The sequence below is a fragment of the Neltuma alba genome, unplaced genomic scaffold (assembly GCF_004799145.2).
Source record: "Neltuma alba isolate B1F8T4 unplaced genomic scaffold, ASM479914v2 tig00013107_pilon, whole genome shotgun sequence".
NCBI lineage: Eukaryota > Viridiplantae > Streptophyta > Magnoliopsida > Fabales > Fabaceae > Neltuma > Neltuma alba.
This window is the reverse complement of record NW_021637431.1, coordinates 127,237-153,850: the sequence shown is the minus strand read 5'-3', so window position 1 is coordinate 153,850 and position 26,614 is coordinate 127,237. Positions and strand designations below refer to the sequence as shown.

The 26,614-nt window shown below is 34.2% G+C and overlaps 2 protein-coding genes across 2 annotated transcripts; one reads left to right on the top strand and one right to left on the bottom strand.

Annotated features, from left to right (window-relative positions):
- Positions 1 to 283: 283 nt before the first annotated feature.
- On the top strand, positions 284 to 2,614 carry LOC114734506 (uncharacterized). The gene is made up of 2 exons (XM_028922128.1): positions 284 to 1,954; positions 2,177 to 2,614. The coding sequence occupies exons 1-2, from the start codon at positions 284 to 286 to the stop codon at positions 2,612 to 2,614; spliced, it is 2,109 nt and encodes a 702-aa protein (XP_028777961.1).
- An 8,568-nt stretch (positions 2,615 to 11,182) lies between these two features.
- Positions 11,183 to 14,755, bottom strand: LOC114734517 ((3S,6E)-nerolidol synthase 1-like). The gene is made up of 7 exons (XM_028922134.1): positions 14,569 to 14,755; positions 13,976 to 14,255; positions 13,386 to 13,755; positions 13,053 to 13,271; positions 12,818 to 12,956; positions 12,476 to 12,724; positions 11,183 to 11,765 (listed from the first exon to the last, which is right to left on the bottom strand). Exons 1-7 carry the CDS (start codon positions 14,740 to 14,742, stop codon positions 11,439 to 11,441), a joined length of 1,758 nt encoding a protein of 585 aa, XP_028777967.1. The 5' UTR covers positions 14,743 to 14,755; the 3' UTR covers positions 11,183 to 11,438.
- Positions 14,756 to 26,614: the final 11,859 nt, after the last annotated feature.

The following is a 26,614-nucleotide window of genomic DNA, read 5'->3' as shown; positions in this document are numbered from 1 at the left end:
TGGGTTTACAAGAGATTAACTTCAAAGCCCATAATACTAAACTCTATTTTGTTAAAAAAAGAATGCTAGACTCTCTTCAGCTTGAAAACAATCCATAGTTCCAAAATGCTTAATTTTGATTGGGTTTAATTTTTGCAAAGTTTGGGGGAACAACTTACAAGGGCTTTTTGACAATCAATAAGAAAGGGTCATAGTCGTAAAACTTTGCATTCTCCTATATTTGTCGTCCCTTCAGTCTTATTTATAATTTTTAAATTTAGAGAGGACCTGAACTCCGAGGGAGATGAACAAGAGTGCGCAAGGGGAGGGTGAGACGGCACAGTCGGTAGAAGAGGCTGACGCGCTGGCGAGGAGTCGGAAAAAAGTGAGAACAGGCGATGCGGTAGTGGTGTACGGACGTCCGGTGGTCCCACGTGAGGAGGAGTGGATGACTGATGATACGGGGCCTATGGAGTCAGAGACTCCAAGGAAATCGTACCGTGAAGCGTGTGCGAATACTGATGGGCTGAGCAGTGAAGATGAGGAGGAAGAGGGATGGTGGTTCGATGAGGGGTGGCGAAGAAGACTGAAAGTCGAGAACACGAACAGGGGACCCAATGTAATTGTGTTACCTGAGTTCAAAAAGAAGCTTGCGAGGAAGTGGAGACTCACGCTATTCGTTAGATTGTTAGGACGGATGGTTCGTGAAGACTATCTAGGAATGAAACTACAGCAGATTTGGGGGCATAATGGTGATGTCGAGACGTTGGAGTTTGGTGCAGGATACTTCATTGTTAATTTCAAACATCAAGATGACTATGAGTTCGCATTAACTGGTGGACCATGGCTCATACTGGACCACTACCTAGCAGTGCAACCATGGAAGCCAGACTTTGATCCTATTGAGGAGGAAGTTTCGAAGATTGCAGCTTGGGTGAGGATTCCGCAGTTCCCTTTGGATTATTATGATCTGGGTGTTCTCTATGTAGTTGGTAATCAAATCGGTCGAGTTCTGCGTGTAGACAGAAATACTGAACATCGGTCAAAGGCACGCTTTGCAAGACTTTGCGTTGAGCTAGACCTTCAAAAGCCATTACTACCAGCTATTTTGATCAATGGAAAAGAGAAGAAAATCGTGTATGAAGGGTTGCACCTTATATGCTTTGGTTGTGGCAAGTACGGTCATGACCAAGACCACTGTCCTAGTCGTCCCGATGAGAGCTGTGGTCAAGGCAAAGATAGTCGTAATACAGGAGCTAAACCCACGACGGCGCCGTCATACCCAGAACGAGAGAAAGGCACACCGTATGGTGGTTGGATGGTGCAGGCGTCTCGCCGCAATCAGCGGCGCCAGTTTCGGTTTCCAAATCGCAGAAGCCCCGATAATCAAGAGGTTCAAGGTGCTGAAAATCAGGGGAATAGTAATCAAGGAGGAATGGGATCCCGATTCTCAGCCTTATCGACGGAAGAAGATAATGTATCACAGAATGAGAATCACGTAAGGATGTTGGGCAATCAGATGCATGATACTACTAATGATTTGAAAGCTAAAAATAAGGGGAGCAAATCACGTGGAATACCAGTGGGACCCAAATCAAGGGCTATAAGTGGGATTGCCCCTAAAGAAAAAGATACGGGCCGTAATAAAGCAAAAGTTAGCCCAATGGAGGAGTACACACGGGTCAGAGCACAAGTGGACTTGTCTAAGGAAAATATCAGGAGTATGGCTTCATCGTCTTTAGCCTTAGTACCTGTCATGTCCGATATTTCAAAGGTCCACGCTACACACATGGAGACCAAGTCCCACGCAATTATTCCCTACCAAGAAATTGCCTCGTCATCGGTTAATCCGGTGGCAAGTAATCCCATTGACCCAGGTGCAGAAGCAGGGGAGGGGTGCATTATTCGTTCAAATCTGTTGTTAGAAGGTGGAACTGAGGATACTGTCGTGCTCGATGCGGCAACAGGCGAGGCCGTAAATTGTTGAGTCTCTTCTTGTGGACGCCCATTCAAAACCTTTGTGTTTCCTATGGATAGCAACCTACTCATTTGGAACTCACGAGGAGTTGGAGGTAAAATATTTAGTCGTCTACTGTGTGATATTCAAAATCGGCATCATGTTGGGCTTCTAGCTCTTCTTGAACCATGACAAAAGAATGATAAAGCCTTACACCTTTCACAACGTTTGGGTTGGAAGAATAAGGAAATTGTGGACACCCGAGGTTTTGGTGGTGGGATCTGGGTGTTCTGGAGTGATTCTTTTGAGTTCTCAGTGGACTATAAAACGGAATACTTCATGCATGGTACAGTAAATAGAGGTAAAAATGATGAGTGGGCTCTTACCATAGTATATGGGGACCCGAGATACTGTAAACGTCATTTCCTTTGGCAAGGACTCCAAGATTTAACTCGTGTCATTTCAGGTCATTGGGTTGTGGCCGGTGATTTCAATGCTACTCTTCTCCAGGAGGATCGTCAAACACCGACAGGTAGATATGTGCCTCCTGAGACAGCCTTTCGTAGATGGGTAATGGCTAGTGATATGCGAGATATTGGGTTTAGCGGACCCAAGTTTACTTGGCATAGGGGAGCTAGTGCTAGCCGTATTGATCGGGTTCTAGTGAACTATCAATAGCACGACACTTTCATGAATGCCTCTGTGATTCACCTCCCCATGTATAAATCGAACCACTGCCCTCTTCTAGTCAAAATGGTATCCTCAGCTGGGTCTGCAGCACGCAATCGGCCCTTTCGGTTTCTTGCTCCTTGGGTCATGCATGAACAGTTCTCCCCTTTCGTTAGAACAACGTGGCCTCAATAAGGGGATTGGGCGGAAAATATTCCCAAGTTTACCAAGGAGCTCGTTCGATGGAATAGAGACGTATTTGGGAATATTAACAAGAGAAAGGAACAGCTACATCGACGCCTAGAAGATCTTGACAGGAAGACCACTTACACGGGGTCTACTATCCGCCTAGAACAGACTCGAAGGGAGGTATGGGTGCAGTTAGAGGAAGTACTTGCTCAGGAGGAAGTTATGTGGTTGCAAAAATCACGGTGCAACTGGTACCAACATGGTGATCGAAATACACGCTACTTCCATAGTGTGGCTAATAGTAGACGCCGGAGAAATAGAATCGAGGCCCTCAAGCTTGATTCAGGAGAATGGTCTTATGATTCCAAAGTGATTATGGAAATGGGTACAAAGTTTTTTGAGTCCCTCTACTCTGAGGAACCTGACACAGGAAACTCAATTATTTTTGATGTGGGATACCCCGTGATTGACAACGTTCAACTAAACAACTTGGGCAGACAAGTTAATAATATTGAGATTAAACGAGCTTTGTTTGACATGAGTCCTCTCAAAGCACCAGGGCCGGATGGCTTGAATCCCCTCTTTTTCCAAAGTCAATGGGATGTGGTAGGTGCCAGTGTTAGTAGAAAGGTGGAAGAGATTTTTCAGGATCCGACACGCGTGAGAGATATTAATGATACACAGATAGTACTAATCCCAAAGACAGAGACGCCGCAAACCATTCGGGACTTTCGACCGATAAGTTTGTGCAACGTTATATACAAGATGGTGACCAAGATCATAACTAACAAACTCAAGGAAATTATGCCCAAGATTATTGCCCCTAATCAATGTAGCTTTGTGAAGGGGAGACAGAGCACAGACAATATTATTCTAGCTCAGGAGATTATTCACTCAATGAAGAAGAGGCGGAAGACGAGAGGCTTTATGGCTATTAAGATTGATCTAGAGAAAGCATACAATAGGGTTCGCTGGAACTTTATTTTTGACTGTTTGAAAGAGTTGTGTATCCCCCCTTACATTCGTAGGGTAATAGAAGCTTGTGTGTCTTCTCCCACTATGCAGCTTCTCTGGAATGGTGAGAAAGCCAATCAGTTCCAACCTTCTCGAGGTGTCCGGCAAGGGGATCCCCTGTCCCCATACCTTTTTGTCATTGCTATGGAGAAACTTGGTCACATCATACAGGGGGAAGTTGATCGGGGTGAATGGAGGCCTTTTAGGCTTCATCAGAAAGGAACAGCTGTTTCTCACTTGTTTTTCGCAGATGATCTTCTTCTATTTGCAGAAGCTGATATGGAACAAGCAGGGCTCATTAAAGCTATCTTGGATGATTTCTGTATGATCTCTGGTCAAAAAGTAAATGCATCCAAGACCAGAATCTACTTCTCGGAGAATGTTAATCACATGAGAAGCAAGGAGATGAGCGAGTTCTTGGGTTTCCAGTCCACGGCTAATTTGGGCAAATACCTCGGCATGCCGCTGTATCATGAACGTGTGTCAAAGGATACCTTTCAATATATTCTGCGCAAGATGGAGTCAAGACTTTCAGGTTGGAAGGCGAATGCGCTGTCATTTGCAGCCCGTCATACTTTGGTGTCGTCTGTGGTATCTGCTTTACCCAATTATGCGATGCAAACTACACCACTTCCTATTGCTGTATGTGATGAAATCGATAAAAGATGTAGACGTTTTCTATGGGGCGACACGGCCACAAGTCGGAAACCACATCTTGTCTCTTGGGACACTGTTTGTCGTAGCAAATCTGACGGAGGGCTCGGTTTAAGGCGTGCGTCGGATCAAAATGCCTGTTATATGGTCAAGTTGGGTTGGGGTTTAGTGAAACGCCGTGATGCACTGTGGGTGAGGTTTTTGCGGGAGAAATATAAATGTGGGGTGGATCTTATTCCTAAAGTCGAGAAAAGGCGTAAATGCTCAAGGACGTGGTCGGGCATCTGCTCTATGTGGGAGCACACTAAACAGAGTGTGAGATGGCAACTGGGTTCAGGCCAGGAAGCTAATTTTTGGACTGATAGGTGGGTCCCACGAGGTACGCTGTTGAAGGATGCTGCTGTTCGGGATATTCCCGATGACGTCATTCGTTGGAAGGTTGCTGATGTTATATCGGCTTCCGGCTGTTGGGAGTATTCGAAGCTTGAACAATTCCTCCCAGCTAATGTTATCGCTGATCTTCATCAGGTTAGCGTTCCTTGTAGTGAGTCTGCTGATATCCCTGTTTGGAGGTGGACGGCAGATGGTAGATTCTCTTTGAAGTCTACGTATCAATCTCTATGGCCTGTTCTTGGGCATGTGCAACAGAACTTTTGGCGGCACTTATGGAAACTTCGAGTTCCACAACGGTGCCGAACGTTTCTTTGGCTTAGTGCTAGGAACAGACTTACTACTAATGAGGCTCGGATGAAGAAGGGGCTGCATGACTCAGGCCTATGCGAGATATGTGGCCTTACTACGGAAACAACGATTCATGTGCTTCGCGACTGCATTAACGCACGACAAGTTTGGAAGCTAATTGTACCAGTGAGGAGGCAAAGCAAATTCTTTCGGGACAGCGATGTCACTGATTGGATCAGATGGAATATTGCTAACAATGACTCTGTGGATAATTTTGAGTGGAAGCAATGGTTCGCAATAGTGTGCCGGGCTCTCTGGCTTGCTCGTAATGATAAAATTTTCAATGGAACTTCTCAACATCCCTTTGACATCCTCGCTCGGACCAGAGCTTGTCTCAACTGGAATAAGCCGTCCCTTTCTTCCCAGCAATCGGAAGGTGTGCTTAAATGGAACCCTCCCTATGAAGGATGCATCAAATTTAATGTAGACGGTTCCTTTGATACACAGAGATATACCAGAGGCTGTGGGGGCGTGGCTAGGAATCACAGGGGCGAAGTGGTTTGTGGTTTTCTTCACCGCATGGTGGAAGGTTCGAGTCTCTCGTCTGAGATATTCGGAATCTTGTGGGCTCTGAAGGTAGCTTGGGAGCATGGGTTCAGAATGGTGGAAGTGGAAAGTGATTGCATTGAAGCAATTACTGCTATCCTTTCTGGGGTGGACGGGGAACATCCGGATGTGGTCACTGTTTCCGAGATTCAAAGTATGATAAACAGAGATTGGGAGGTGGAGATCAAGTGGTGCCACAGGGACGTAAATGGCATCGCGGACGCTCTAGCTAAATTCGCTACGTGCATGGAAACTGAACTCGTCATATTCGCGGAGGTACCTGATTGGCTGCGACATGTGTTTGGAAAAGAATGCTTCAGTAGGAACCCAAATGTTAGTGTGTCTATAAGTCGCTAGTTATGTCTGCTGCTTTGTACTATCAAAAAAAATTTAGAGAGGGATCTAGTTCATTTTATTCTCTCTTCTTTGCCACACATTCTCCCATTACATTTTTTTCATATATTTTCCTCCGGCTTTTTCTTCATTTATTATAACGGTATACTTGAAAAAAAAAAGTATATTTTTTACCTATTTATTGTTTTTAACTAATTGTGTGAAAATTAGTTATTTGAAACTTATGATAAGCACCTGAGGTAGTATTTACATGCTTATCTCTGGCTGACTTTCATGACATTTTCTCTCGTAAGCATGGATTGCTGACTTAATATTGGGATATTAATTGATAACATATTTATTTCTCATCCCAATTATTTCTGTAGTATTTTCTTTACCTTTATATTTTTGTAAGCCATTCTTGACTTATTACATACCACTGTGCATGGTTTTAAATATCCTATATGAGTTCATAGAAATTTGTCTTCTCTTAAAAGAATTCTTTGTATAAAGCAATATAACAGTCATTGCTACAAAAAGGTTTATTTTCATCGCCTATTCTCATCTAAAATTAAGAACAGAAGAAAAAAGGAATCACACTGGTCTAGTTGGGCTGACCAGATGAGCATGGGCTCATATTCATCTAGTCACCTAACCAGATGAATATATGCTCATATACCTAGTTAATTAGCAATATGGTTGTTTGAGAAAAGCCATGAATAAACTTTCTATTCGTCTTTCTCTTAAGAAAGTTCTCGCAAGTAAGTAATGATATTGTGATTTGACCTCTTATTATTTTCTCTCTCTTAATTGTTTTTGCTTTTCATTCTTCTGTTTCTTTACTTTTCTTAATCTTTACCTTCTATCAACTTTTCAGTCTATAAATTAAACATTTATAATTAAGCAAGTGTATCTAAGTCAAGAAAAAATTCTTTTTACATACTTAACTCGTATTTCGTAAGTCACGATTAGAAAGCCACTTACCTTATAAGGCATTCAAAACAAGCCAGTAGAAAAGTCATGAATGAGCTTCCCACCATATTTTGCTAGACTTGGAGGTCTCTATATTTAGAAATCATCTTAGGTCATCATCTTCCGAGAAAATTGTCATAACTTTGTGGCTCAACAACTTAAAGATCTACTATGATATCTTTGAGCTTTTCTAGGATTTTCTGCAATTCTCAATATGTATTGCAGCCCTTTTTATTATAATAGGATATCGATCTTCTAAGATTGGTTTCAAGGAGAACACTCATGACTTAAGGACATAAAATTGCAAATTGAATAATTTAAAAAGATTTAAAAAATTAAAAAAAATTACTTAATTATTTAATGAACTTAAAATTCTAAACCCTAAACGCTAAGCTGATTGTCATATTTAATGAACAATTAATTAGTGGTAGTTTTAGAAATAGAAAATGGGGATGAAGAAAGTCAAGAAGGGAGTACTTTTAGCCACCGCAATAGGATAATTAATAATATTAATCTAATTCTAAGTGTAGGAATTTAATGACTAATTTAAAAAAAAAATCAGTTATGATAATTATTTGTATAAAGCATGTGTTAGTCTTTTCAAGATACAATTTTTAATAGTTTTCAGTGTGAGGTACCTCATATAAAAATCCTTTTTCAATATGTGCTAACAATAGAATAGTTTGAGAAAAATTTATAAATTTACAAGACAAAGTGAATCATGATTTTCTGTTCAATATCAAATAAACTTCTCGATTAGCTCATCCATTTAAAACCAAAGGAAGTAATACTTAAAAATAATAAATAAAAAAGGTTAATATGAACTTTGGTCTTTCAAGTTTACTCCCATTTTAGTTTTGGCCCTTTAAGTTTCAAGTCATAGATTTTAGTCTCTCAAATTTTATTTGGATTAAAACATTGATCTTTATAATCTAATAAAACCTTGGACCATGTTGCCCCTTGAGGAACTAAAACCTATGATTTAAATTTGAGTGACCAAAACCAAAATGAGGACAAACTTGAGAGGTCAAGAATTAGATTAACCCAAATAAAAAAAAGAGAAAAATAAGGAGTAATTTTTCAATTGAATGAGTCACAACTCAAGGGCAAGTTGAATACCATGACTATTCAACTTTGCAAGGCAAAAATCTTATCGGGTTGACTGATTTTCTGTTCAATATCAAATAAACTTTCCGATTAGCTCATACATTTAAAACCAAAGGAAGTAATACTTAAAAATAATAAATAAAAAGGGTTCATACAAACTTTGGTCCTTCAAGTCTACTTCCATTTTAGTTTTGGCCCATCAAGTTTCAAATAATAGATTTTGGTCTCTTAAATTTCTTTTCATTTAAAACATTGGTCCTTATAATCCAATAAAAACTTAGACTATTTTGCCCCTTGAGAGACTAAAACCTATGATTTGAAACTTGAGGGAGCAAAACCAAAATAAGGACAAACTTGAGGGATCAAAAATTATATTAATCCAAATAAAAAAAAGAGGAAAATAAGGAGAAAATTTTCAATTAAATGAGTCAGAACTCAGAGGCAAGTTGAATATGATGACTATTCAACTTTGTAAAGCAAAAATCTTCTCAAGTTGACTAAAAGATTAAATAAAAAAACTTAATTAAAGCATATCTTACATGATCTTTCTGAAAATACTTATATGCATCATTAAATTATATATTAGTCTATAAATTAGGTAAATTAGTTTGAAGAAAATAGTAAATATAAATAATTTACAGTAATTTATTTAGTTTTCTTAGTCTCTCTAAATTAATCAATTGAGTCTTGTATTAAAGATGATACTTAGGATCAAAACAAATTCTTCAGTTTCTATATCTAGAACACAAAAGAGTGCCACCTATCTTGATTTTTGGTTTTCATGAACATGCTTTACACATTTGCTTGTTTTACACATTTATGTGCATTTAAAAGGGACCCTTTGACTGCATACCACAGAAAAAGAAAGGGACCACTTGGTTTCCAACAATAAAGATGACAGGAACCACCACATGCATGGAATGGAATTCTGGCTCCAGCCTCCAATTACACGAGTGATCACAAACGGGTTGATGTGATATTACAAAATATGAAAAATTCATTGGGACCTGATCGGACCAGACCAATTGGTCTAATGACTTGGCTTAGAACCCAATTTGGCCTGACTAGCTAGTCCGATCCAGTTTGGTCTACATGTGAAAAAGGAAATAGAGTTGTGTGGTGGAAGAGTTGAGTTTGTTTTCTATTTTTCCTCCTCTCCATTCATTTAAAGTTTGCATTTGTTTCGTTCAAATTATATTTCAAATATTTTTTCCTTGAAATCAATAATGAAGAAGAAGGAGAAGAAGAAATTGAGTTTAATTTGTTCTCTATCTTTCCTCTTCTCCATTCATTTAAAGTTTGCATTTCTTTCATTCAAATTATATTTCAAATATTCTTTCCTTGAAATCAATAATGAAACAATGTTTATTATCAGCATCAATATGCTGAATATTTTTAGGCTTTTCACCATCCTTCACTCAATGAAAGGATGACACCCACACACATCTTACTCATAGAGGGTTGAACCCTGAATGTTATATTTAAAAAAGATTTAAGAAAGTATTTAGTGTTATTGGTTTAGAAAGCCCTGACTAAGTGTTTTTCTTATTATTTTCACATAAATGGTAATTTCCTAAATATCGCTGGGAGAAAATCATGTCCATTCATGATATGCTTCATTATCAACTATTGTAGCCATAGGTTTAAGGCATTATGGGCACTATAAGCCAATACCGACAATGTTCTTTGGGAAGGAACAGTAATAATGTCCCAATTACTACTGATTAGGACATTATTCTAGTATCACAAGCCAATAATTAAATGCTTCATTTGATCCTAAATATATAAACTAAGTAACTAATTCACAGAAATTAAAAATATTATTTGAGTTAGTTATTTATAAATTTGAGAGAGACAAAATGAATTAAGATGTTATATTTATGATCAAAACAAACCTTTAAATCAATTTTTACGTGATATTTAGGACAGTATAGAAATTTGAAATTCCACAATAATTGCTTCCTTTTAAGCATCTTCTTCATCTCCAACTTGCCCGTCTGAGGAGCTTGACTGTTACACCAACCGTATTCTCATGTGGCATAGGACCCACATGGCTTCTAATTTGTTCTGTGCATTTTCCCTGTTGACCATAAGATTGCCCTATCAATAATCGTAAGTGACATTGTGCGTCACCTCCTTTGAAGGTCTGCTGCACTTGTTTTTAGGGTTTTGTGCATCACCCGGTCCTTCCTCTTTTTAATATAAGAGTTACTTAATTAATTTAAAAAAATTACATAAATAAATTAATTACTACACCTGGTTCCTAATATAAGAGCTAGTTGACTAATTTGGATAGATTAAAGAAACTAGTTAAATTAGTTATTTGTAATAAATAGATTTTGTCTTTCATAGAATACTCTTGTTAATTATGTATATTAGTTAGAACTACCATTTGATGAGACCTTTAATATGTGAAACTACTACAAGAATCACCTTAAAAAATGAATAAATATGAGGAAAAAAAGTAAATTAGAGTCTTATATTTAGGACCAATTTGAATATTAAATTAACTCTTATGTTAATGATTGATATCTGAGGCCTCTATCTCGTGATTTATTCTTATCCATTTGATCAATTGTGGTCCTTCATTGGCGCTTATGTAATAGTCTTGTCTTTTATGTACGTAGTTGCTTGTTTCAGACTTCTTGTCTTTTATGTTGTTTAATGTGTAATTGATCTTTTTATATAAAAAACATATATATAGATGAGCTAGCGCTTGGAATTTCAATAAAATATCTAATTGAATAATAATAATAATAATAATAATAATAATAATAATATCCATCAACTTTTCGGTATTCTTGCTTAATGGGATGCCTCTTATTTTATATCTTCCTTAATAACGTAGCAAATCAATGCGTATGTCTAAAAGTATCATGAAAATACATCTCATTTTCAAATCATACATAAACAATGTTTTATATCCTGTTTCTAATATCCTGTGTCTTAATGTTTTGTAAATAGAAGTACTGTAAATGGTACTATTTGTAAACTTTGTGCAACACGCGAAACCGACATCTAGATAAAAAGAAATAGACTTTTATTAGTAACAAGTCTCCTTGGACTCAACTCTTGTCTGTCTCCCTAAAATTATACAAATTATAAAAGACCATACACAACTATTTTTAAAAAGCACATTTACACAAATTGAAACAAAACTCTCCTTACATAGTCACCTTATATATTATAAAATCACTTTTAAAACCATAGTTTGGTTTCCACCTAGACACCCCTAGATATAACTAGTGTGATAATAAAAAGTAATGCCCCATTATTTTCACAATACAAGGGTCTGATCTTTCTGCTGTATCATCTCTCTGAGCCCATCACCATAAAGCAAAGATTTTACATGCTCTTCTAGCCTTGATGGGCTACAGTTATCGTAACTATACATTATAGGCACCATCCTCGCAGCATTCAAACAAACTTTAGCAAAAGACAAGGGAAATGGATTTGTTGGAGTGAAGCATTCTTTGTTGAGACATTTCCATGCATCCGAGATCTTATGTTTGATATGTTCTCTTGCGGCTTCCTCAGAAACTCCTGGGTGGTCGTTCATGTAACAGGTAAGATAGGATCCATCTTTACCAACTTGATCATTGTCCTGTACAAAGAAAAAGATATTACATTGAGGCCTGTGGATTGGGGTCTTCTAAATTTGTGGTCCAAATGTGAAGTAGATAAATTATGTCAAACAATCATGCAGCTTCGAATTGGACTTGCACCCAAATTTCCTTAAATATAATGGTATCATAGTATTCTAGTTTTCTACTTCACACGAAAATATTTTTGAATTTGTTTGTAAAATGTACCAATTTAACATCATATGTAGTATACTTCCTCTAGTTCAAAATGTAGGAGTTAGTTGGGGGATTTACTTTTGTTTTAAATATAAGATCTCAATTCATTTTATCACCTCTATTTATAATATCTTTTTCTTGAACTATTGCGATTGATTGCACATACTCAGAAAATTTTCATCAAAGAGTAATTTTAATATAAATGATTGAAAAGAGTATTTTAGGCAACACACATTTTTACAAATTACTAATTAACCGATTTCCTCGATCTCTGTAAATAAGTTGTTTAGTTCCCATAGTTAAGAGATTAGGGGGAGTATTGAGAGAAATACAAGGTTACAGATAGTTGCAACCTAGATCGATTGGTCGCCGAGGTCTTGAAAACTAAATCAACAGTTGAATGAATGGATTTACTAAATCGCGATTTAACTGTGGCCAGTCATCCAATATAATTCTAATATATATCCCCACACAATATATTTAAATCTTAATTATAACCTCATTTCTTTCGTACCTTTGCACCTTCTAAATCATCACAGAGCCTGAGAATTGTGGATGTGGAGGATACCAAAGGTGGAAAGCCATCCATGAGAACCAAAGTTTCATTGGTAATGCCTTCACCTAACATGAAGAATGCGTGCACAAGGCACACATCCACCCCTGTGCTCACAATCCCGTTCTCTAAATACTCCTCACTATTTGGTAACTTCCCTGAACTGAGCCATTTGGCTTCTTCCAAAAAGGCATTGCACAATCTTATCCACTGCAAAAAAGAAATTATAAATCAATGATTTTTTCCCCTTAAAAGAGATGTCTTTTCCTTATAAACTGAAACATGAACTTAATTTATAATTACCGATTTGATTAATGTTTTTACAGGATTCCATCCATGTTTGTTTTGGACCCTAATGGAAAATTCATTGGTAATATCATAGAGGCCCTTGAAGCAAGCTTTCAAGTAGTCTGGTAATTGCTCAGTTGCTCCCAAATCCCATCTGCATTAATATTCATAGATTTATTGTGCTAAGGCCAATGAGAAACTTGTTATGATTTTCATAATTAAGTATTTATGTGTGTGAAAAATAATTTACCTCTTAACAGCATCTACAAAGACACTGAGTTCATCCAAACTTCCATAAACATCAAATATATCATCAATTATGTATACCAGAGATAGGGGCTTTGTGAGTTCGATCCTTTCTTCTGAAAAGATAGGATCCGTGAGGCATGCCATGGACCACATGTACCACTTTATCGGCTCGTCTCTAGCAAACTTAAAGTCCTTGGCCAAACCTAGCTCTTTCCACCACCTATATATATTACATATATAAAACTGTGTCAGTACGAGAATGTGACTAGGACTTGTCTTTTATAAATAGGCTAATATATAGAATTGTTATCTAATATTATATCAAAAAACTCACTTAGACACTGCATATATCTCCTTCAGGTTGATTGAGTTAGCAATTTGTGTATTGATATGGGACAGGTTTTCTAGAGGCATTAACCACCCGTTGTTAAGTTGGGAATTTGAAAAATGGAAATTTCTGGGGGTAAACCTGGGCAAACTTTTGTGGATTGGGTACTTGAGAGTATTTGCAATAACATTAGCTTCATGATGATCATGGAATCTTGAACTTAGAAGATGACATGTAAAGTTCCCAGCTTCATGAAGATCATCTTCTCCTTCCATACTTAACTGTGAAGCTTCGAACAGTTCAATCAGCCCTTCAGTGTCTCCCCAGAATTTCTGCCTCAGCTTTCCCTTCTTGTCCATGAAGTTCCCAAACACGCCTGCATAATAAGATTCAATAATAACCACTCATTTTTTAAGATTCAAGAACAGTTCTGCTATTCCAATAATTGACATGTGTGACTTTTAAAAGGAATTATTATTTATCTAGCCATAGAAACGAAAGCTTCGCGTGATAAATATGTATCACGTGCATGCACCTATCTTATTCTAATTATGAGTCTTTACTTTCTGGAAGAGGAAAGGCAAGTTTATAATTACCCGTATCTATATCACAAAGTTGTTGTCTTAACAAGCGAAATTGAAGTGCAACTTCAGAGAGCTGAAGATTATGATCTGTGTTATAATAGCTGTGAGTTCCAAGCTTCAGATAGTGTTTCCGAGCAGCTTCTTGAATCTCCTCTTCGAAGTGGTGTTCAATCCCAAGCTTTTGAATCATATCAATCATATATAAACCATCCACTGATCTCTCTTTTGCTTTTTCAAAGAAGATTTTCTTAACGTTCTTCAATTCTTTTGCATGTCTGATATGAATGTCATCCTGAAAATGAGTAACAATTATACCCACAAGTATAAATTAAAGATGATATATAAATGACCGAACATGCATTCATCATAGTGGAAAGAGCTTTGACTGCTTAAGCACAAGTCGTGTTTGAGTCCGCGTGAATGCAGAAAACATATGAGAAAGCTACTCCTAATTAGCAATGCTCGAATCTAATTCAGTTAGATAGCTATATCAGAAATAATGATGATATAAATAAATCAAATTATTTTGTTTTACACTCTCTTTTTTGAATATGTATGTGTTTATAGAAGATTGAATTAAAAGTGATAAAAGAGAATTGCCTCACATTTAACGTTGATTTTGAATGAGTGATGTTCTGTTGCATGGAAATAATGGAAACGGCTTTATTCATGGAAGCAGAGTTTGAGAAATGAGTTCCTCTGGGGTTGTTTCTTGGAATATCTGAGATTTGCTTCAGAAAAAATGGCGACTTTAGGGTGTAAAGCTGACAGGGTGCCATGGCGAATAAGCAATATATATATATATATATATATAATGCAGAAAGAAGGCTTGCCTTGATGCTTTAATGGTAGATTCTGTGTTGGAGGGATATCCTTGTAGTGAGGAGGAAATAAGAAGCTGCCATTTATATAGAGAAGCAGGCAGGCGAGAGAGTATCATTCAAAAAAAGGAAACAAAATTGAATTCTACAAGTCTGGCTGCTCCAGAATTTCCGGTGTTCCATTCAAGCATAATTAATGATATGGGCCCCAGTGTCAAAGATGTTTCGTTTTCACTCCTCATTTTTATTTTTACTTTCCAAACATCAATATTGTCCTCAAGCATTTACATCATTTTTTTTTGGTAATAGCATTTACATCATTTTGATACTTTAGTTTTCATTTTCTGATATCGGGTATATTTCATATTTGGAACAAAGACAGATAAATTCTTCCAACGTTGGGGTAGGATTTAACCCCACCACATTCTAAAAGAAAATCTAAAGGCGACTAAAACTTGTTTGTAAAATAGAGGGAAATAATATATTATCCTCTGATATAACTTGTAATTTAAATCCTATATAAATAAAATCTTACATTAAAAACCGGAAGCGTAGCTTCTTCGGCCTTTCTGGTGTTCCTTTCAATCACAAATGCACATTTATTTTTGGATATGGACAATGCCAAAGACATTTCGTGTTGACTACACTATTTCTATTCTTATTGTCTTCAAACATTTATACTGTTCTAACTCATCAACAAAAGGGTTTTATTTGTTTGCTGCTTTTGCAGTAGAAAATAAAGTCAGAGAGATCCTCGGATATTCATGATGAAGAAGTAACAACCCATCTACACGTAGCAAATTAAACTTAATATATTAGTATTTAAATATGTTTTGTCAACATTTAAAATCTCAATGTCATTATTTTTTGTTAATGGTTCTAGAGTTAAAAGTACTAAAGATATATTTTTTAAAATTAAAACTTCGTATAAAATTAAAACTCTCAAAGTATACTTGTCATTGTAATTCAAAATTTAGCCAAAAAGAGAATCATTAATTACTGTCTTTACTAATATAATCCATCATCAATACTTTTCCATAATAAATCTGATCCTCAGCGTATGAAGAAGATACCAACTAACATGTATTTGGATTGTAGTGTAAGACGCGTTCCACATGCATGAACATCGTACGCACGCGCGTCTCAAAGAGACCATTTGGTACAGTGTGAATTCCAGACTTTTCCCATGAAGGAAATTGAAAGATGGGGTCAATGGCAAAGTACGAAATTAAAGAATTAAAATAGGGAAAAGTTCGTTTAAGGACCGCAATACAGAATTAATTTCAAAGAGCTCCCAAAACTTTCTGAAACTTTACTGCAGGATCAAGGGGGCAAAGTGATATTAATTTCACAAAGAAAATGATGCTATTACCCCTCATAATACTTACTGCGGGATGACATGTAAATGGATTAATTCTAGTTGTAAATAAAGATATGTATGTTGCAAATTATTTAGTCCCACTTGCAAATAGGTTCTCCCACACCTGTTCACTCATGGATACCTTCTTTAGGTGAAGGAGGTGACATGTAAACGGATTATTTTAGTTGTAAATAAATGTATGTATGTTGTAAATTGCCTAATCCCACTTGCAAATTGGTTCTCCCACACTTGTTCACTCACGAATATCTTTTTCAGGTGAAGGAGGTGACATGTAAATAAACTAATTGCAATTGGAAATATATATATATATGTATATTGCAAATTGTCTAGTCTCACTTGCAAATGGGCACTCCCACACTTGTTCACATGAGGGGCAATAGTGTCATTTTCTTTGTGAAATTAATATCATTTGCCCTTTGGTCCTGCAGTGAAGTTCAAAAAAGTTTTAGAAGCTCTTTGAAATTAATTATGTACTGCGGTCCTTAAACGAAGTTTTCCCATTGAAATAACTTAGCGCCAAACGGACCTTGTATAGTTCTGTCACTTCTTTTTCTTCTTTTTTTCTTTTTTTTTTTCGGGTGACATACTTCTTTTTCTTATTATAAAACACATGATTTTTACTACATGTATAGACTTTAGAGTCTTAAAACGTCACTATAGAGATTAAAAAAAATACTTGCAAATATATATAGTACTCTTACATGTATATATATTTGCCTAAAAGGGTCCTAATCTCTTGTGAATTTGCAATTTATAAAAAGTATAACAAATTATTTATTAAAACTTAAGAATTTTTCCCCACCAACAAATTTGTTATGATGAGTGATATAAAATATAATAGGAAAAATTAATCTTTTGACCACTATAGTTTTGACTTGGTGGAGCCATTGTGGCCCTTGAAAATCATGGTTGGATGTGCTAACTTGTACACGATAAGCTTATGCAAAATTTTCACATGATTTGGTCTTGATTTTATAATTAGATCACTAATTTATAATGGCCCGTTTGAATTACTACTAGAAAAAGTAACTTATTTTCAATTTGGCTTTTGAAAAAGTTACATTGAGTAATATTGTTTATGTTTGAATTGATTTTTATAAATGAGTTAGTTTGTGAAAGTAAATTGTTTGGATTATGATTGAATAAGTAATTTTAGTTTGTAAGATTACGAAAATAGGTATGACTTTTATTAAATAATAACAAATAAAAAATTATCAATTTACATAATATAATAATTTTAAATTATTTATAAGCTCCTGCTAATCTCATATATTTCTTTTATTTTTTATCATTTATTATAAGGGCATATTTGAAAACAAAAATATATTTCTAACTTATTTATTATTTTTAACTAATTCTTTGTTATCCACAAATTAGTTATTTGAGGATTATAATAATAACTAGAGGAAGTAGTAAATTTCGTAACTTTTTATCCTTCCATATTTCAAAAGTCATGAACTATAAGCCATAAGCCATAAGCAGCTAATTTCTACTTATAGATTATTGTAACTTTTTATGCAAAAGTCAAGATTGCTCCACCACCAATCCAAATACCATAAATTTTTCAAACATGCTTCTGGTTAAAAAAAAGTAACTTATGAACCTCTAACTGCTGAGCCAAACAGGCTCAATGCTGTTTATGGAACGTTTTGTGTTGTCATCGTTAAATCATGGGATGCAATGTATAATTATACGGAACTAGTTTCAACACCCATTACACCTGTACTGTTTAACTATAGTTTTAACAGTTTAGATACTACTAATTTTTAAATAAAAAATTTATTATTTTGAAAAACTAATAGTTAATAAGTTATTTTTATTTCAAATTTTGTACACATTAAAATGTTGTTTTTTTAAAATACGAACCGTGTAAAATTTTTTTAAAATAAAAATAAAAAATAAAATTCAGTAGGATTTAAATGGCGTGCAATGTTAAGTTTTTGACACTTAACCGTCCGCTTGACAGCTATTGGTAGGGTTGTCCATTGGAACCATTAACACCAAGTTTGGACTCGTAACAACCTTTGAAAATTCAATCTGAATTTCACTGTGAAATTGAATGTGAAGTGCGTGCCCTATTCTGTTTTCAATCTAGTGAACGTATCCTAGACCTTTTACCCTTTCATACGTTTAGCTCGATTTAATAGAATATTCTTTTTAGTTTAAAATATAAGTATTAAATCGTTAAAGTGACTTGATTTTTTTTATAAACTACAATTTAAATTTAGCTCATCATTTAATGTGTTTTTTATTTTTATCTCTAATTAACTATATATCTCTTTTTTTTTATTTCACTTATTCTCTCTCCCACTCATCTTTTTTGTAAATAAATTATGTCTTTACATATTTATTATTTTTAACTAAATTTAATCAATTGTTTGAATTGCGTGTGTATATTTTGAATTAAGGGTGGATCATGTGGAACATAATTAAAGTATCTGCCTTTGTATATAATGTGCACCTGTACCTCTGACTGCAATAAATGCTCCTGAGGTCAAAAAAAGTGGGTGAGACGCGGGAAGTGGGAACAGCTGTGAAATTTTGCAACGCAAATAAAATTTTTTTATTTTTTACATTAATTAAAAATAATAAATAAGTTCGAAATAAATTTTTGTTTCTAAACATGAAAGAAAATGTATGAAAAAACATGATAAGAGAAAAATAATTAAGAGTAGCATAAAAAAATTAAATATTACGATAAACCTTAATTAAAAATCATAAAATTCAGGCCAAAAAAATTAAAAATTATAAAATAGACAATATTTCTTTTCAAATTTAAAGTTTATAAATAGAACAAGGGAATATATAGAAAATGCCCTTCCCTCTCTTTTTTTTGTTTTTTGTGGGAACCGATTTCAATGACAGGTAAGAAAATTTGAAAAAACAAATTTACTTACAGAAAGTAACTCAAATTTGTTGGTTGATTGCGCCCTTGAACTTCAGCCGCCTCTAGAACAGGACTCTAAAGAAGTTAAGTATTTAGCTTGTCAATTCCTACTTTTCTGTACATTCAATGTAAACCACAGATAGAGGAATACATATAGAGTTGAACATAGTAAAATAGGAAAGAACTTGCATCAATATCTCAATTTCAATTCAAATATGGGTTTGATTCACACTCCATGTTTTGAGACTTTCAACTCAAGAAACCCTTTCTTTGTCTTTTTTTATTTGTGCTATATTTTGTATTTAATTTCATATTTATATATTAATTAATATTTATATACGATAATATATTTTATGATCTCTTATTTTGATCTATTAATCTTGTTATTTATTAAGTGACTTATTTAATATTTATATTTATTTAATGGTTTATCTTAATTGATTAATAAATATTCATTAAGGTTGATATGATCACTTGCATATTTTTCCTAGTTTATCATAATTTTTATCAACAAATTTACTATCATTTTCAACCTACCAAATACAAATTTTTTATCAAATTATTTTTTATTTTAATATATAGGTTGGCAAATTTTTCATTCCCTTTTTTCTATTTCTTTTCGTTTCTTTTGATCACAATTAATTCCTCTTTCCAAATAAATAGGCTGTGGGTATAATTTTACTTGCTCAAGCGGCCTATTTGGTAAGAAGAATTAATTATTGGGGGTAATTGGCCCCAGGGGACGGACCTATGGATACCTACATAAAGGCACTTGACCCCCATGACACAAGACAAAAATGGCATCTCTCTCTCTCTCTCTTAAGATAAAATGACGTTCATAATAAATAAAGGATTAAAATTAAAATTCACTCAAAAAAAGTATTAACATTAAAATAGAAGTATTCATTCAGTCTTTAATATAATTTATTATAATTAAGCTAAAATATACTTTTAGTCTTCTAACTTTATACAAAATCTTAGTTTGGTTTTTTAATTTTAAAAAGTATATTTCTATCTTTTAATCCTAACTAATTCATTTGATTTTTTTAAAAAGTATATTTTTATCCTTTAACCCTAATTAATTCATTTGATTTTCATGTAAATTTGTTAAGTAATTCTTGCATGCTCGTATGTGCACGTGTACATGTGTGTGCACGTGTGTAGAATGCCCTTATACTCCTGAAAAACTTTTATTGCCACACAAGTCTAATGCATCTCTTAAGTTCAAAGTGAAAAACTTCACTCCCCCAAAAGAGAATTTCAGTTGTCATTCAGTTCAATTTTTTTAAATCCTAAGCACTAATATTCAAACGTATAATTTTATCTGGAGTGGATCAAAATTAAAAAATATATTGTGAAAAAAAATTTTATGAAACACGAGATATAATAAGATTTACTTAAACTTCTTAAATAAAATTTTGGTATTTACTCTCTAAAAAATAATGATTTCTTTAAATTAAAAAATAATAGTAAAAAAATGTATTGATGTTTATATTGAGACCTTATTTTCACAAATAAATTCATTACTAAAACGAGATAAGTAAATTCTATTTCACGAAAATAATTTAATTTCGCATCATCTTCAAAAGAGCATGTTATTATAATTTTATATTTCTTATTTTAAAGTTTTTTTAATTTTAAATAATTATATTTAGGATTATGCATCCTATCTTATCGCATTGCCATCTCTCGATTGATTTTGTTACGCTGTGATTGGCCATCAAATACCTAACCAATGGATAAACTTGATAATAAATTAATAAGTGAAAAGTGAGCCTTGATCTAAAGTAGTGTTAGACACAGATAACTCATGACTCTGCTAAAGATAATTCTAAAGATTTGTGGCGACTTTTGGCTTTTAGGTTACCACCCTGTCAATAAGTCACTTGTAACTTATTCTCATACTAAAAAATACATTAAATTGATAAAAATTTTCAAATTCATCCTCATTAAAGTCTTGTTTTAAAATTTCTGTACATTTACAAATTATTTTCATATCTTTTTTCATCTTTCTCTTTTCCAATAAAAATTAAATAAGAATAAAATTAGAAAACCATCATTGAATACCATGTGAGTAACTTATATTTAAGACCAAAATTTTTTCTTAGAAGTGACTTATGATGGAAAAAACAGAGTTGTATGTGGGTTGAACAACAATAAATTCAATCGGTAAAAAAAAACAACAATAAATTCAATACTAAATAAAGAATAATGAACGGAGAGGCGGCTAGGTCATTGTACGAACAACTTTACTTTTACTATAATTCTAATTTCTTTTGATAATTGGTTACTCCAAAACTATGGTCACTTTTGAATCTTATTTCTCTCCGTGATTAATGTATTGGAACTACCTTTGACTTGGGTTGGTAAGGAGTTGACCTCCTTGTGACTTCGAACCCTAGAATGCTCGTGACATAATTGTATTAACTACTATTTTAATCTGATCTTTAATATAAGATCTGATCCTCAATTGAACTACAGACTATATTTTATATCAAGGATTGAAGGTGGGATGATGAATTAATGATCCCTACACTTGCAAGATAATCACTTGTCAGGCTAACACAAAACTCCAAGCCTCCAAGGTGGTCCTTCACGTAGCATCAATCAAAATCAAATGTTGCATCAACAAAGACGCGCAAGCAAGCTAGCTAGCTTCCCACATTCAAATTTTGTGAGCTGATTGTAACGTTGATAAACATTTTCAATATTTACTTTAACTCAGTTAGTAAAGATTCATTAATACTTTCATTATATTATTCTAAATTTGCTCCTATAGAACAGAACGTTTTGGAATTTAGCTGTGAATACAAGCAGCACAAACAACCCACTATATCTCATGCTTGTAAGTTAATTCTAACTAAAAGGTGTGTAAATTAAATAACATCTTCAATTTTTATATTATAAGTTACTCCCACCTCTAGCTAGTTAAAATGTTTATTTTCATTTTAAATATGGGATCTCAATCCATTTTGTCTCCTAAACTTTTAATTTTTTCTCTCTAAATATAGGTTTATTTTGGTTCTAAATATCGTTAAGGGGAGGTTGTAATGCAAATTATTAAATATGATATTTTAGGTAAACCAACATACATTATTTTTATAAATAACTAATTTAATCAATTTCTTTAATTTCTGCAAGTTGATTATCTAGTTCATACATTTAATGCTAGAGGGAGTATTTAAGAAAGGCCTATGAATAATCTACACAGAAATAAAAAAAGCATTATTCCACTAGATGAGTCAACTAGGCGAATTGCACTTAGTCGTTATGCTCTATCAACTACACATATGATATAATTTATAGCAATCACGTTGTCCCCGAGTCACGAATATTGAATGAGAAAACAATTCAATTTTATTTAATTTTTCTATTTTTCCCCTTCTCTGTGCCTTTGCACATTTAGGTCATCATATCACAAAGCCTGAAAATTAGTTGTGGCCCTGGAGAACATCAAGGTAATGCTGCCATGATATCATGAGAGAATTACTGCCAGGTTCTAAAGAAGATAATTACTAAAAAGTTTTAATGGAAAGTAAGGGGCTAAAATGTCAATTCTCGGTTTAGAAGCTGTTATTATAAGTTACTCAGTTGTTATGAGATTGTTTTATGAATTATATTCTTTTTTTAGAATCTTATTGCAATTTTGCCTAGTATCATTATATATAGAGATCATGGAAGCAATTCTGATCTATAGTATGGTTACATTTGGTCCCTTTCCTCTTAGGAGGAAAAAACCTGGAGTAGGGCCACTTCAATTAAAAAAAACGCACGCTGGTTGGTGAAACGGTCACCTCATGAATAGAATGACCACATCATATAAATATGGGAAAATTTCATTTAAGGACCGCCAATTAATATTAGTCAACCCCCCAAAACATTTCAAAATTTCAGTCAACTACTTTAAGACCAAAATAAAATTAAAATTAAGAGTAAAATTACAATAATACCTCTCATTTTTATTTTTTATTTTTTAAATTAATTGTCGTTGGAGTTCCGACCACTAGCACTTAGGTGGCCACAGCTAGAGGTTGGAGTTTCGTTAGCCATCACTGTAGCTCCTATGGTCAGAGGATTTTTTTTTAACTAAGATGGCCAAGGAAAGGTTTGAACCTATAACTCCTTGGCACATCAACAGTGACGTAACTATCAAGCCAACCGAACCATTTAGTTATGTGGTGTAAAGAAAAATATGTAAAAGAAAACAAATGTAAGTGTCCAGGTGCAAGTGAATAAGTAAAATTTGACAATATACAATTGACATTTAGCAATTTATAACAAAATTTTGGTGATCTCTAAGTAACATAATGGAATTCACAACCCCAAATACAAGTATTTAAGTGTGAATAAGCAAGTGAAATTTGAATATTTACAACAAAAGTTCATGAATGTATAACCCAAATTCGGTGATTCACAAAAAATAAAAGGGAATTCATAACCCAAAATATAAATGTTTGAGTGTTAATGAATAAGTAAAATTTAGTGATTTACAACAAAAATTCAGCCATTTACAACCCAAGTTCAACGATTCATAAGAAACATGAATATTTGTATTTGAAGTTATGAATTCTTTTACTAGTTTTATAATGTCTATGTTTCCTAGGAATCACTGAATTTGGGTTGTAAATAGCTAAATTTTTGTTGTAAATTGCTAAATTTCACTTGCTTATTTACACTCAAAGACTTACATTTTAGGTTGTGAATTTTCTTGTGTTTCTCGTGAATTGCCGAATTTGGGTTGTAAATCCATAAACTTTTGTTGTAGATCTTCACATTTTACCTACTCATTCACACTTAAACACTTGCATTTGGGATTGTAAATTTTACTATATTACTTGTAAATTGCCAAATTTTTGTTGTAAATTACTTAATTTTGAAACATCCTTACTTTTACTCCTCAGAGTACGCACTCGTAAGCGTTATGGTTTAAACGGATCATAACACAAGCCCGTGGATTTAAAATTTCAACAAAATTACTTGGGTTACTATTCATTTGGTAAAATCTGGAACTTTTAGATTCCGTGCCTCAATTTTGAAAATTCGTATCTCCTTGTGTACACATCTAATTGAGATGTTCTACCTATCATTTTAAAACTTGGGATGTGTACAACATGCCTGCCAAACTTCATGACTTAACTCTTTCATTTGATAGGTCAAACAAGAGCTAGAAACTAACTGGTCCAGGACCTACGTTTTATTCATTAGACAACTCTTGCTTTAATCCTTTTTATTGTTTTGGCACGCATAACTTGGCCCTATCCTTTCCCATTCATTCTTATACCTTTCCATTTATACCATAAACATTCTAAACAAATATATTACGTCATTGGCATTCATATACATAATTTACACAATAGGATAATTATATATTAACCAATAGCTTCAATCCTCAACGTAAATAATTCTCCACTTTCTTCTCCTTCCTTCTCATGCTCTCCTTCATGCAATCATTGTCCATCATACTTGACTTAAATGGTTGGTTAGGGAGGGGTGAGATTCGGGAGAATCTCAATAGCAGACAATAACCACCCAAACATATATGGCAAGCTTGGCATTTATAACATGCTTGCAATTCAACATCTCTATAACATAATGACATGTTTAGAAATCATCATACATTTATCATAAAACACATAGGCCTATGGCATATTTCAAACACATTCACAATCACAAAACATGAGTTTATAACATTATATAACAAAGAAACATGTCATACATGCAAGTAAATACCAAGCACATAAGAGTAAGGTCAAGTTTGCTACCTTGTGTCCTTAAGCTTTCTTCTTACTCTCTTTTTGTTTCCAACCATTAAAGTTGTTTGCTCAACCACATCTAAACCTTCTCTTGGATGCCTCAAGGTCCTTGTTTCATAGCTTGATCTTGTATAGGACCACTTGGCATTTCTTTCTCCCTCTTCTTTCTCTCTCTAAAAATCATTTTCCCAGAGCTTTCCCAAGGTTTCCATGGCTTAGGATGAAATGAGAGGGAGGGGAGGGGTATTTATAGAAAATAAGATTGAATCTAGGCTGTTGATCTTAAAAATACATGGCTTGATCTGGACCGTCCATTTTCTCTTTTAATCTTATGGTGACAAGTGTCCTATAACATTATGCTTACCTCATCATGATGACATCATGCCTATATCATCAATCCACATGTTTTTATTCCAACCGTACGCGTGTCTTATATCTGACCGTACACTAATACCTTCTTTTCCCATCAAACTGTACACCTGTCTCTTCCATATTCCTTCATCATTAAGGCATTAAAATATGAAGGAAATTAATATAAAATTCGTGCAAAATACCACCTTTAGGCATTCCTCCACTTATCTTGCCATTCTGCACCGTATAGGGTACTGTTTCGGGTCCTAACCTTCTAGGGACCACTGGGACATGTTCTAGTACAATTTTCTCACCTCAAATAAATTCACATGGTATTATATAACATGTCCAGAGATAGAGTGATGCTCTTTCCTTGTTCTTCCATTAAAATAATTAAAATAATTAATAATATTTATTTCAGAATGATCTTGACCGAATTCTTTCTATCGGTCCACAATTTCATGAATCTATCTCCGAGTACCAATACTATCTATTCATCACAAGGAATTTCTCTAATTTTTCTTAAGTCAAAAGTCAATCTCTAGACATTTGACTTTGAATTTCCCCGGATAGTATATAAATAAGCTTTAAATTCTATTAGAGCCAACCTCTTCGCTTTTTGGGGACGGAATTATTTTTAAAACCTGTGATAATTCCTCAAGTATTTTTCCCCATTTTCTTGCAATCATATGAGGCCTCTCTATACTTTAAATAATTCATTTTTAATAATATTCAAAATCAGTCAAAACCCTGGGAATTCCACAATTTCCTTCTAAGGGCATTTTTATCATTTTTAGCCTTATACAGGCCTCTGAACCTTATTCCTATTTTTTTGAAATTTTTTTGAAATATTCAGACCTTAACCTACCATTTCTCATTTTTTGATATTTTTCTGGGATTTTCGGGCATACTTTCCATTTTTACCTTTATCAGCCAAAAACTTTACAAAATTACAATTTTACCCCTGGTTAGGCTTAACCTTTAAATTCACCTCATTAAGGCTTCCAACATAACCTTGGGCATACATTTACCTTTATTTCTCATTCTTAGGCTTCGAGACTTCACTAGAGTCTCTAACTCTCTTTTTCCTCAGTCCCAGAAAACTTTTTATTTGTGATTTAGTCTCTAGGAATCCCTCTATCCTTTTAGGGAATCTCTGGGACTCATGCAAAAAAGGATCTAGTAGCCTACTCATTTTAGGCTAATTTTGATATTTCTAGGCCCAAAATTCGAAATATTACAAATTTCACTTGTAAATTGTTGAATTTTACTAGTTTACTTACATTTGGACACTTACATTTGTTTTTTTATATATATATTTTTCTTTCTTTGCATCATATGACTAAATGGTTTGGTTGGCTTGGTAGTCACATCACTTTTGGTGTGCCAAGGGGTCATGGGTTCAAACCTTGGCCACCTTATTTTTAAAAAATACCCTCCAGCTGCCAGAGCTATAGT